At 38.6% G+C, this 13977-nt stretch overlaps 1 protein-coding gene across 2 annotated transcripts in view; it reads left to right on the forward strand.

The window, feature by feature from the left end:
* The first annotated feature begins 479 nt into the window (after positions 1-479).
* The window catches only part of cep162 (centrosomal protein 162), a 32198-nt gene continuing 18700 nt past the window's right edge, over positions 480-13977 (forward strand). For both annotated transcript variants that reach the window (XM_054782117.1, XM_054782118.1), the window contains exons 1-16: positions 480-592; positions 1467-1553; positions 2026-2155; positions 3097-3159; positions 3902-4036; positions 4508-4682; positions 5455-5513; positions 5594-5643; positions 6199-6229; positions 7713-7793; positions 8005-8190; positions 8399-8444; positions 8814-9090; positions 9654-9864; positions 9977-10116; positions 13093-13218. In XM_054782117.1, coding sequence (XP_054638092.1) covers positions 1494-1553; positions 2026-2155; positions 3097-3159; positions 3902-4036; positions 4508-4682; positions 5455-5513; positions 5594-5643; positions 6199-6229; positions 7713-7793; positions 8005-8190; positions 8399-8444; positions 8814-9090; positions 9654-9864; positions 9977-10116; positions 13093-13218 — 1770 coding nt within the window. In that variant the 5' untranslated portion in view covers positions 480-592; positions 1467-1493. The remainder of the gene's footprint in view (positions 593-1466; positions 1554-2025; positions 2156-3096; positions 3160-3901; positions 4037-4507; positions 4683-5454; positions 5514-5593; positions 5644-6198; positions 6230-7712; positions 7794-8004; positions 8191-8398; positions 8445-8813; positions 9091-9653; positions 9865-9976; positions 10117-13092; positions 13219-13977) is intronic.

Raw genomic sequence — 13977 nt, forward strand, 5'->3', positions numbered from 1 at the left:
TGATTAATCCTTCGCCTTTGCCACGCTTGCTCTTGCTGCATTGCCTGGAGCACTTGTTTGGGTTATCTGTTATCGGTTTTAAATTGTTTTTATATTATTATTTTTCATTTTAACAGCTCACTGTCGTGTCAGTCCAAGATGTCCTGTGGTGTACCTCAGGGATCTGTGCTACTTCTCTTCTTTGTGTACATGCTACCTTTGGAACATGTCATCCACAGTCACAGTATTCACTCCTATAGAGATGGCACGCAATTTTATATATCTGTTAACTCTGACGACAAGTCTTTAAATTATTATTTTTTTAGATTAGTACCCTTTTTAAATTAAATTTATATTATTATTGGTAATATTATTATAATGTCATGACTTGTTTAGTCATACCTTATAGTGGACAGTCATCATCATCACACACTTCACAATGATCTGGCTATTTGTCTGTTCATTGGCTAGCCACTTATATGACGCATTCCTTTTAGCCAATCAGAACATACTTCTAGCCCGCGTGGTGTCGCGGGAACTGCCACAGGCTTAAAGAAGTAAGGAAGCAGGAAGGACGGACTTCCTCGGCTGTGGGAGCTGTGGGTTGTTTCATGTGAGTTTAATTAAATACATGGACATGTTTACGAAAAATAAGTCTCACCACGTTAATGATTACTCATCTGGAGAGTAAAGCAAGCCGGCTAACGTTACAAGCTAACGAGACAAACAACTTCTTCTATGCGTCACAAATGTTTACAACACCGGAAATAGTCGGATTGTAACTTCAAAATAAAAACGTGCATTATATGTGCTAAAACACATATTCCTCTAATATTCCAACGCATTGCGTGATCTATTTTATATTTATTATTAACGTCAGGCGAATTAAAATAAGGATACTTTTGCTTTTGGGGAGAATTGCGATGTGTTTCGTGTGTGAAGTTGTTTTCTGACTATCGGATAATCGACAGCAATTTATCCTGCTCGGAATCCGACGATAATTCCCTCAATTAGCAACTGTCTGTCTATATAACTCAAATGCAAACTAACGCTGTTAAAACTTTTAATGACTAAGGTGAAAATCATGTTTGGCACTGGAGCTTTTTAGAGCTCTTTATAGCGCATGCTAGCAATGTAAATCCACAGACTAAATAAGCGACTAAGCAAGTCCTTGATGATTTAGAGGTAAACACTTGAAATAATCGACTTTGTAGTTTATTCTAGTGGTGTAAATGCAATCCGACGCAATAATTTGGCTGTGTTGGGTTATATATCTTTAATTACAGTCACATTTGCCGTGTATTTACGTTAATGCATTGCGACAGCCTAATGTTTTGTTTAGATAGCTTAGCATATACAGTGGCTTGGGTTTAACATCTGTTAATGTACAAAATGTATTGAAATGGTCCCCGCGTTCTTCTGTAAAAAAAAAAAAGTTTGGACAATGTATGATTGTATTACATATAGACATTTCTTTATTCTGACAGTACTAATCACCGTGGACGAGCATCAGTATGTCTCACATTCTGACCAAGGAAAAGGTGGATGAGCAGTTTGAATTGTTCTTGAAGGAGGTAAGTAAATATGTTCATGCAGTAGATATACAGTCACTGAAGCAAAAAAGGCCCTTAAACACTTTGTTCATAAATGTGTACGTTGGTGCATTCCTTGTACGTAAGTGTTTTACATACATTAGTTTATTTGCAGCACCCGCTACAAATAGATTTTAACGCTACCTATTCGACTTTCTGCATGAACACATAATGGGACTCGACTGTCTGTGAATGTAGCTTTCCATTCCAACTCCGTACAGTAGATACACACCTCATATGCACCTGGTCTGCCAGAGAATAAGATCACATACAGTAGCAGGAGGGATCATTGTGCCAGTTCAGCTATATTTAGCGAGTATCGGACCCATCTACTTAATGTTTTTCAAAAAAGCGACTAGCGACCTATGGAGACTAACATGAAAGCATGTATCGCTCTTCTCAATGAGCAGCTGGAGCTGCAGATTACTGTCTCACTGATATGATTATTTTTCAGTCTGTTTCAGATGACTCGGGGGATTTGTCTGACAAGCAGCCAGATTATAAAGGCGGTGGCCATTCCAAGAAAGCAACAGTATCATTGTGGCAAGATGACGAACATGAACACAGCAGTGAAATAGCAACAGGTAAAGCAATATACAGTAGCAACAAGAAGATTAACTGATGTTACCATGTGCATCCATTTTTCTAAATTGCTATTCGTATTTATGTTTATTTTGATAATGTGCCCCAGCAGTACCATTTCTCTACAGATTCTAACCATTCAGGCACAGTGGAGCATGTGATTAGCACATCTGTCTCACAGCAGGGTGGTTCTGGGTTCACATCTTGGCTCGCCTCTTTGTATAGAATTTGCATATTCACCCTGTGCTTATATGAGTATTTTTCGGGTAGCCCGGTTTAACTCACAAAACATCCTTTGGAGACTCAGAATTATTTACTATGTTCCCTGTGATTGACGGGGCAGCCTAAGCCGGAGAAAATTAATGAATAAATGAATTACAACTGTTCAGACATCACAATAAAAATATAAAAACTTGACTTTGGTTGCAGGAAACGTAGCATCACAATTTGTCAATGGTTTGTAACCATTTGAACATAAACATATTTTGCACTTTTCATACAACTGGGTAATTTTCTTCCTCCAAACATTTATTAGTTCCTTTGGTGCTGCTCTAATATAATCTATTGGCATAATGTTGTAGGTCTTATTTGTCTCCTGTTATAGGAGTTGCTGTGGGATTCTGTGATAATGAATATTGATCTAATGACATCCCTTATGCATCTTATAAACCTCAAAAGGTCATATTTATGCTGTGATGTGATGTAATAACTTGAATTTTTAGCACTCAACATCTTTCTTTGGCATAGCAGCCCTGCTCGCACATGTGATTTCTTGAGCAATTTTCATTTACAGTCAAATGTTTATCTTGGTTACAGGATGTGATGGTCAGTGGTGGGCAATACAGTAACATGTACTATAATATAAGTGATGATGAGATACACTCTGAAATGGTCATTCCAAAATTATTTATTTTTTTGTTTGTTTTACATCTTTTTTCTGCAGTGACGGCCAAAAGCCGATTCATTAAAACCAAAAAGCCCCAGACGGAGAATGAAGATGAAAGAGGTATGACTTGCAGTAATTCCTGTTTATGCCTCTTTTGGGGTCTCAAGTATACAGCAACTTAACACTCATTAATGGGTAAAATGATTCTGGTTGTTTTTGTTAAGTGCTTTGTTTTAGCAGGTGTAAAACCACTCTTTGGACAACAAATGAGAGTGGGCATATTACCATTTTCTCCCATCGCTCTCATAAAATCAGGTTTCATGTAAGCTCTGTCATGATCTACTAATCTATTTCACACAGTTACACAATTGTAAATCATGCCTTTGTTTTTAGCTAAATATTTACTTGTATAACCAGTTGCCTTTCCTCACATTGAGAATACAGTGCATTTTAACTGGATTCAGATGAAATACATTCCAAGAGTATGTATTATGTGCTTTGTTTATCACAGTACTTCAACATGTGCGAAAAATTATATAACACTTTGTTAGACCCCCTCAAAATCATCTCAGTAGTGCTGCCCCTCAGGTAAAGACCCCAGCTTTCCCCAACTACATGAAATTCACGACTGGCAAATGAAAAGGGCAACACAGGTAGTCAAAGTGGAAGTTAAACAATTGAGAATGGATGGGTTTGTGATCTGTCCACTAGTAACTTTTACTAATTGTTCCACATTTGTTAAGTGAGATGTCGGTTGTGTTATTTTGGTATTAAATGAAATGTCAGTATTTGAAGTCTGGAGACAGATAAAACTAGCTTCTATTGACTAATACAATGAATGTTTTCATATACTCTTATACAGGACTGTTTGGATCTGAGAAAAGTGTAAAGAAGTGTTTGAGGAAGTCTCAGGCAGTTGAAGAGGATGACGATAATTCAGGAAACACTGGTCTGAAGGATAAAAGTCCCCTAACCAGAGAAAGTTCACAAGCAGAAGGTGAGCGTGGTAAAACGGAAGTGTATTGAGTTAGAAAATTCTTTACATGCTAAATCATGTATATTAGCGGTTTGGATCTTATAATAATGATACCGCTTTTCAACAATGAAGAGCAAACCATATCTCTGAAGTTTAAATAAAACAGACTCTTCCTACATTTGCCCTGGAACAATGTTGTAATCATTTGCTCCTGCCATGGTGCACCTGAATGACCTTGCAGACATTTCAGTTAGTAATAAATGTTAGTGGTGTCCTATTTTTTACCTTAAGAAATTGACACTGCATTTGTATACTTACTGTATATGTTAATGTAAGGCATAAATGTTTTCATGGGATGTCCTAATTTTTCCACATGACTTGCTGAGAGGAAATGAGAATGTAGGCGAGGAAAATCTGCATCAATGTAAGCTCTTGGGATTCAGGCTTATAGCTTTTATGACCTTACCTATTGTCTGCTTATCCCCATGCCAGCTGTGAACGTGAACGCGAGCGCGAGCGTGAGCGTGGGAGTGGACACTTTGATGGAAGATGAGGAAAAAGCCCAGTTCTTTGGCCAATTCGAGGCAGGTGCTTCGTCAAATATAGATTACAGGCAGCTGAACAAAGAGATGGACATTACAAGTTCTACCACTGGTAGTTACCTCAGGTATGCAAAGTGATCTCATTATATTTCTGTATATTACACTTGCTTGACATTAAAAGCTAAACAAAAATGAAGCTAAATGTCTGGGAAGGTCCTCAGTCATTCAGGTCATGGTAATTCAAAAATGTCGATTAGAAGATGATCTGGATTGGGATTTGTTCTGTCATTTCCTTCTAAGCACAGCAGCAATTAATGTAAAGCTCTTCATTCTGAAGATCAAAATTCTTCTCAACACAAAACACACTAGATCCTCAATGATTTTAATGCTTATCCTCACTACGGGCTATGCTGGAGCCTATCCTAGCTGTCTTCAGGCGAGGGTACACACCGGACTGGTTGCCAGCCAATCGCAGGGCACATATCAACAAACAACCATTCATACTCACATTCACTCCTATGGACAATTCTCCAACCTACATAATTAACAGAGATACATAACCCAGATCTTCCAGATCTCCTGGCTGTGTGGCTAACATGCTCACCACTAGGCCACCGTGCGGTCCCAAGATGCTTTGTCTTGTTTTTTAATACCTAAAATTACTGAGATGAATAGTGACTTTTTTGGGAAAGAAATGTTAATACTAAGAGTGTTCATTAGAATAGCTGGTAGTAATGCAGCCTTATGGATCTATATTAAATGCATCTGGGGTGTAGGGTATAGAGGGGGATATTGGAGCATTGTTTTAAACTCTGTAAAGTATTTTGGATTTTAGATGCATGAAAATGACTTTATAAATAAAGTTTGATTTGATTTGAATGGGTATACTTATTGCAGAATTGCAGAGGAGTCTGTTTATCCTAGTGATGATGAGCAAAAGAAGGGAGACTCTCCATGTAAGTGGGATGACTTTATTTGACTGCTTGATGACTTTGTCGTAGTGCTTAAATATAATCTTCCCTCGCTACATTCATAGGTTTGCAACACTACAGTGAAGATTTTGAAGATGAGGATGTGGAAAGAAAGGTTTGTGGGAATCTTGCATATTTGGAGCACAGATGTGTTGTGTCCGGGCCAGCATGGCTCAGATGGTAAAGTGGCAGTCTGCAAAGCTGTCGTTGACGCTTGTTTCCAATCACGTATTGTCGATAAACACAAACTTTAGTTGTTCCAGAGTTTGGCTTGTCTTGGGCAGAACATGTTTTTTCGGAATATGTGAGTAGGTGAACACTGTAAAACATGTGTGTACTTAACACAATGTACCGTAAAGAGAATCTGAAAAGTATCCACTAGTTTAAAAAATATTTTCTGTTTTATAAAAATCAGATTTTCAAAAATTACAAAAGGAAGAACATATTTTATAAGAAAAATCTTAAGTCAATCAGTGAATCTCAAGACACTTTTACCTTGGCATGGTAAGCACATGGTAACCAGCGATCGTGGCAAAATTCTGGACTGCATAGGGTTTGGTCGGTTTCACTGATAAGTGATCTGCATCTATAATGTGTTTTTGTTGACACTGACACACAAATATGTACAAATACAACTTTTAAATCCTTAGGGTTTTTCTTTGTTTTTCAGAAATTGAGAATGTCTCCAATCATTGGAAAAGGTAGGAAACAAGACGAGAGAAACAAACACTAAATCCTATCCAAGTGCAACACCCACATACAAAATTAAGAGTTTTTCTTATGTACAAACGTGTGAAAATACTTCTGTACAATTCAAATTAAATCTCATGTGGACAAAGAATAGTCATGGTGGGAAACCTGGGCTGAAGACTGTAGATTCATTGATTCACTACAATTTCTATGGACTTCCATGCAAAACCCTCAATAAACTACAGTATACTGGTATTCACAACTCCGCTCTGCGCTTACTCACCCACTTGCCCCTTTGACCACATCATTTATAGAGTTAAAATGAGAATAACTAAGCACTGGGTAAGATGGAAGCAATAAACATTAAAAGCATGTTTAAATGGGTAGGTTTTAGCTTGAGTCTTGAATGTGGCCAGGTCAGTGCCATTAGGGGCGGGGTGGGGGTTCCAAAGTGAGGGGTAGGGCTGGGCGATATGGACCAAAACTCATATCCCCATATATTTAGGTTGAATATCGATATATCATATACTGTTTATCCCAATATTTTTTTCAGCAAAGTGAGTTTAGACAAAATCAAAGCCAAATATGTGTGTCAAGTTGTTTTATTAAAATAAATACGTAAGGAGGATGTTTTAAAGCTTTTAAAGCTTCATGCAAGATGCACATAAAAAACTTACCAAAAATAGCCTCTAAAGTAGGCCATTCTCTTTTTGAAATATAGAAAACTCAAATATAATCTTTTTTATAACAAACCTTTATCAATGCTCAAATCCTCAGCTAATAACAAAAGAACAAAATATGAAGGAGTGCCCAGTTTAAGAGGAAATTTTAAAATGTCAGCTACTCAAAAATACTTTAAATCGAACAGTAGTATTTTTTAGGTAAACATTTTTAGAAGACACATGCATGTCCTTATTTTGTGTCAGGAACACCAACCTGTCAACTGCATCAGGCTTAGCAACTGTCTGACTAACTTTCTTGTACATTTGTGGTAGAGCTTGTCGTGCTAAATAATAGACTGCAAAGCTCGCCGGACATCGCGAGTCAATCGTTTTCAGCAGGTTTTTAAAGCCCTTTTTTCCACTGTTGTAACGTGAGGACCATATCTTAGCAATGTGATAGGACACCTCTTTACAATAGCACACCACTTTCAAGAGGAACACAACAGGAGCATGCAGCTTCACTCATTCCTCGTATTGGAGTTTGTGCCAAGTTGTGCCAAGGTGGTGAAAAATGTTTTTATGCTCTGAATTCGAACTACCTTCACATTACTGATTACTGGTGTGGTGCTAAAAGGAGAGGCTGCTGTCGAGGAAAAGATTTCGGACGTGAGGTGAAGGAATGAGGGAGGTTTTGTCAGTGGGGAGTGACAAGTTGTTGGCTGGATTTGTGAGGGATTTGTAATCAATTATGATGATATCAGATTTGTCCCAGTTTAGTTTGAGAAAGTTTTTATGTTTATTAAAATCCTAAGCAATTGATATTTTGTTTCAGTTTCTTTTGATGATTCGCATGACGACTTGAAAGGACAGCTAGAAGACAGGGGGAAAGAAGTACGAGAATCTCTGGACAGAGGTAACACACATGTGCTAATAGTTAAGTAACGGAGGAGGAGGAGTCACAAGCAAACACAAGGGTCAAACCATAACATTTCTCGTTATTGCTACGTGAGCCCTGTTCCTCTGTCGCAATTAATCGGATATACAAAATATGAGTGAGATAAAGTCACATCAGGTCTTATAATTAATATTTGTTTGATAAGCGCTTGTGTTTTCTTCTTTAACAGGCCTGTCCTACGCACAGACTGCAGGCTCAGATATGGAAGCTCTTCACAATGCCTACAGACAGATTAATACTGGCGAGGATTTAGAAGATCTTAAACACCATTATCCACCGCTGGACAAGAATGAGAGCATCAAAAGACTGCATTCCCAACAGGCTATAGAGTCACCACCTTTTACCAATGAGTCTGGTATCCTATTTTGCACTATGTTTAGCAAATATGTTAACAGTTGCATTGCATATGGATGTCTGAGAACAAATGTTGATTAGATCAGTACATTTCCTGCCCATTCTGTGCCCTGCACCCCTTGCTAAATTTTTTTGATAACTTTCCTTGTGGAATACATGATCAAGCCATCATAATATTACTTAACATAAATATGTATGTCTGTACCTAGAGTTATCCACTGCAGAAGAACTGATGAGACTCATCCGCCCAGTCAGGTTAGTGATACAACATGTTAAAACCACTAATGAGTGTGTGATAGTTCATGTTTTCGAATACTTTACAACATCCTTACAAACGAACCATCACCAACTCAAACATTTCTCACCAAAATGTATGGCTTGCCTAAAAGAAAGCTAACAATAAAATATGCCCATCCACAGATGACTGACGTGATGCTAGTATTGATCTGCAGTATCTCATTTACACAGTTGTATATTTCTCTTCGAAGTGCACCTATAGTTTCTTCTGTGCTCCATGCAGCTGCATTTGTGGTCACTGATAGCGTTAATAGTATGTTTATGTATAGTAGTTGATGTTTTTAAGCTTGCTTAATATAATCTTTGGTTTGTCACATCTCTTGATAGCAGTGCTGCAGAACATGGTGCGGGGGAGAATTTCTATCCATTAGACAGAACTTTTCCAAGTACCCAAAATGTGAAACCGAAGGAAAAATCGGAGAAGGCTGAAACTGTGAAATGTAAAGGGGCCAAAACTTCGGAAAACCATCAAGCCAGCCACCCAGAACATCTTAACCTTGGCTTGACATGGAGCATCAGAGAAGAAGTGGACAGACTGATGGAGGAACAGACCACGTGTCCTCCTCACACAGATGATCACACAGGCAAAGCAAAGAAAGAACCTGTGAGACAAATATATAACTTGATCAAATTTGGAAAAATGTGTTTGGTGTGCTGTACAGTGGGACCTCTGAGAGAGATCCCAGGAATGTGTAACTACCTGTTCAGGGGTGGAATTGTTAAAATCCTAAAGCCTTGATTAACTTTTAAACATCCGTACCTGTCATATTTGATTTCTGTTGTACTAATATAGCGAGTGTGTTCTGCCAAAAGGTGGCTTGTCTAGTGCTGCTGCCATCATCACACTTTTTCTTTTTGCCATTGCAAGTCGTTTCGCTATCACAAAAACAAATCCACAAAAAGTGTTAAAGAAAAACACACTTGTCCAGTTAATACTTCAGCTCACTGCAAATTTTTAAATTGTATAACTTAGTTGTACAGCTTATAAGGACATTCGGAGGTTCCACTGTCCCTGTATCACAAATTGAAATGCATTTATATATAAATACTTTACATAAAATCACTAGGAAGATGACTTGCATTCACAAATATTCACTGCAGTCAGACCATTCTATGTATTTGTGCACATTTTTGGGCATTTTAGTAAAACTGAAAATTTTCTCATAGAACTGCCGTGGCTGTCCCAATAATTCTACCTCAGCATCGTCCGTAAGGAAGCCCATTGTGGTGACTCCACGAATCCAGAAAGATGACACTAAAAGACTGAAAGGAGTGACTAAAAACGCTCTTGCAGCCAAAACCCAATCTTCAATTTCCAGAGTCATGAAGCCAAGCCTCAAAACTGCAAAGAACAAAGAAAAGGAAGACGACCACATAGGTTAGTACTGATGCTCCAGTCATCAACAACACTTGGATCATCTTAAGGAAATCACTATTGATACTGTACATATAAATGCATTATACTGTGACAGTAACATGTTTCTTTGAAGACCCAGGTGTGAATGCTAGCGGTGACCTCGTGGTGTCTGTCCAGTCTTTAGTGGATGTTCTTAAACAGCAGATAGGCACAAGCAGTCGCCAGGAAGTTACAGATGGCCGGGACTGCAACATGCATGCATGTCATGAAAATGTAAGAACATACTGCTTTGCGTCTGTGTAGGCTCTCAGTCGTACAGGAGTTGTCCATCGAGGAAAAGGCTTCTTGAGACGTCATCTGTACTTCTGTGTAGAAGGTGTCGGACGTTTCGCTCCTCATCCGAAGAGCTTCGTCAGCAAACTAATAAGTGCTGGTAGCTTAGGCCTTAAATACAGTAAGAGTGGGCGGAATTGGTGTGCCAACACCCTCCTCCTATTGGTTCGTTACACTAAGCCTGGGCGGAGCAGTGGTATAATCCTATCCTGTTATTCACACCTACGATAAAAGGGAAGTGTCGCTCCCTGAATTGGGTATGAACGACTCTGATACTGGCTTGTTAGCATCTATTGTTCTGGCTCGGCCCTGCCTTCACCTCATTTGCAAGACTAAGAGCTGTGGGTTTTGGTCTCAGTAACCTGCTGAACACAGGGTCCAAATTGAACCTCAAACCACCATTCCGATTCAATGATGGGTTCTGTTGTTTGACAAAAATAGCTTCCTTTACTCCTCTTTCAAACCATCTGTTTTCTTTGGCCAAAATCTTTACCTCGCTGTCCTGAAAAGAGTGATTGGTAGCTTTCAGGTGTAGATGTACTGCTGATTGAGGACCACTAGCATTGTCCCTGCGATGTTGATAAAGCCTTTTTTGGAGCATTTGCTTAGTTTCCCCAATGTAGTGCTCTTTGCATTCCTCATCTTTACAGTGGATGGAATAGACCACATTGCTCTGTTTCTGGTTTGGAGCCTTGTCTTTAGGATGCACTAATTTTTGTCATATTTACTGGTATTTACTGGTTTGAAATAGGTAGGTACCTATTTCAAACCAGTAAATACCCTGAGACAAAAATTAGTCGTATTTACTGGTATTTACTGGTATTTACTGGTTTGAAATAGGTAGGTACCTATTTCAAACCAGTAAATACCCTGAGACAAAAATTAGTGCATCCTAAAGACAAGGCTCCAAACCAGAAACAGAGCAATGTGGTCTATTCCATCCACTGTAAAGATGAGGAATGCAAAGAGCACTACATTGGGGAAACTAAGCAAATGCTCCAAAAAAGGCTTTATCAACATCGCAGGGACAATGCTAGTGGTCCTCAATCAGCAGTACATCTACACCTGAAAGCTACCAATCACTCTTTTCAGGACAGCGAGGTAAAGATTTTGGCCAAAGAAAACAGATGGTTTGAAAGAGGAGTAAAGGAAGCTATTTTTGTCAAACAACAGAACCCATCATTGAATCGGAATGGTGGTTTGAGGTTCAATTTGGACCCTGTGTTCAGCAGGTTACTGAGACCAAAACCCACAGCTCTTAGTCTTGCAAATGAGGTGAAGGCAGGGCCGAGCCAGAACAATAGATGCTAACAAGCCAGTATCAGAGTCGTTCATACCCAATTCAGGGAGCGACACTTCCCTTTTATCGTAGGTGTGAATAACAGGATAGGATTATACCACTGCTCCGCCCAGGCTTAGTGTAACGAACCAATAGGAGGAGGGTGTTGGCACACCAATTCCGCCCACTCTTACTGTATTTAAGGCCTAAGCTACCAGCACTTATTAGTTTGCTGACGAAGCTCTTCGGATGAGGAGCGAAACGTCCGACACCTTCTACACAGAAGTACAGATGACGTCTCAAGAAGCCTTTTCCTCAACATACTGCTTTGTTTACTTCTGTATAAATATACAGTACCGTACATCTTCATATGTAAAAAAAATGGTACAAGATTTAGACACAAAGGATCAAATAGCAAGGGGGATGCCACTGCTTGCAGGTTTATTGCTGAACTGGGTTAGAATAAGTGCGAAGCGAGTTTAGTGGGTTAGTGACGTGTGTTCTGGAAACCTGGGCTTGCCGTGCAATGAAGGTTGCTCTCTTTTAAAGTAGCTATATCACCATGATAACTTTGGCTGAACTCATAACTTGGTTATGTCCAGACTTTCATCTTAAAACCAGCTATGAAAGGGCCGCTGTTTCACTGTTCACTCATTAAGAGATGGTGTCAACATTTATTGAGAACCCGGTGGATGTGGGAGCAAGAATATTTTGGGCAGCACTACGACGGGAGTGACTACTTTGAGATCACACTGATTTGCTAGCATTCCCTGTTGAAATTCTTTATAAGAGGTGTAGATTTTCAGCTGAGAGAATGCGCTACATTTGCTCCCATTTTGAGCCGAGCATCAAGAATAAAATTCAATGTGAAATATTAATAATTAGGCCCATGTTAGCAGATGTATATGTCACAGCAGTTCTTATGTGAGCCATCAATCAACTGCAACAAAACACGTCTTTATTCTAACAATAAGGAAAAGCTTGTCACAAAGAAAAAGTCTCCACAAAACACAACGCTGCCACCTGGTGGTCATAATCAGGTACAGCATTTTATAGCAGTAAAATATGGTAGACATATTTCAAAGATTAAAAAAACAAATATTTTTTAATTGATAAGTGTCAGTATGTCAATAAGTTGTGCAATTTTGAGCGTTAATAAATTAAACGACTAGTAGGATATGGTTAGTATAATAATCTTAACTTCAGTATTTACACGCTCAGCGTTATTCTGCCAGCGGTCCTTCCTCGCTCTACTGCCGGCGACAGTGTTGCTTTTGGCATTGATAATCTTTTGGGAACTCCTCATAATGCTCCATAATAATTACTTGCTAACTTTTTTGTAAAACACAGCGGCCAGGATGGCAAAATTTTTGAGCCGCATTAGAATAACATGACCTGAAACCTCCCGTTATGTGAACGCACACTGAGCACAAAGCCGAGAACCGGGCTTGACAAAGTAAGTTGATAACCACCGTTGCAGTACTGTTTAACTCTGTTTGGGGAATTCAGGTTTTGTTGAGCTGCATCTTCAGCACAAAGCCAGGGTTTGTTGAGCCACTTTCGCCGGACAACCCCAAATGAGTGTTCTCCTTGTATTTGGCCATTTCTTACTTCATGTTATGTTTGCCATTCAAAAGGACATTTCTGTGGTGGAGGAACTGAGAGACCAGCTGGCCCAGAAAGTCAAGGAACTGCAAATAATGAAGAAAGAAGCAGAGGAGCTTAAATCTGTCCAACAAGAAAACTATTGTCTGCAGAGCAAGGTGGATAAATATGAACACACACACACACAAAAATGTGAAAGACATGTTCATTAAAAATATCGCCTCTTTTTTTTCGGGGTCTAAAAATTGACAGTATATGCAAGAAAACCTGTTGGAAGCTCTATTTCCGCTCCTCTCCCTTCCATTTGAATGCTCCATGGACACGTGCCAGTCTTTGAAAGTATGTCTTAGAAGATTTTTGTAAACTCTGAACTGGTAAAAAAAAAAAGCAGAAAATAAAAAATAAGCAACATGTTCAACCCAGCAAATGTCTTTTTGGTTTAGAATATTTGAGTTATGTCATGTAAGAGGGCAGCTTTCAGGACTTATCATGTCCTTACATTGTGCTTACATTACATTACATTACATGATGGCATACTTATTTTTTTTACCTTGCAGACTTTGGCCTGATGACAAAATACCAGTGTGAATGCCAAGCTAACCTTTTAATTTTTTTTATTTTTTACTTTTGGTCCAGACCAGAATACCCAAACATTAAGTGTGAACATGGCTTTACAGTGGGGCAAGTTAGAAAACAACATTGCAGTATTTATGATGGCAATTTTAAGGCAATTGTGGTCAATAAAACAGAATCCTCATACAACAGTCAAGCTGCTGAAAATAAATGTTTTTATCACCTTAAAATAAAAAGTAATTAAAAAAAAACATTTACATCTGATTATTGACAAAACATTAAAAGATAACTACTTATATATATATATATATATATATATATATATATATATATATATATATATA

This window comes from Dunckerocampus dactyliophorus, chromosome 7 (genome assembly GCF_027744805.1).
Source record: "Dunckerocampus dactyliophorus isolate RoL2022-P2 chromosome 7, RoL_Ddac_1.1, whole genome shotgun sequence".
In the NCBI taxonomy this organism is placed as follows: Eukaryota; Metazoa; Chordata; class Actinopteri; order Syngnathiformes; family Syngnathidae; genus Dunckerocampus; species Dunckerocampus dactyliophorus.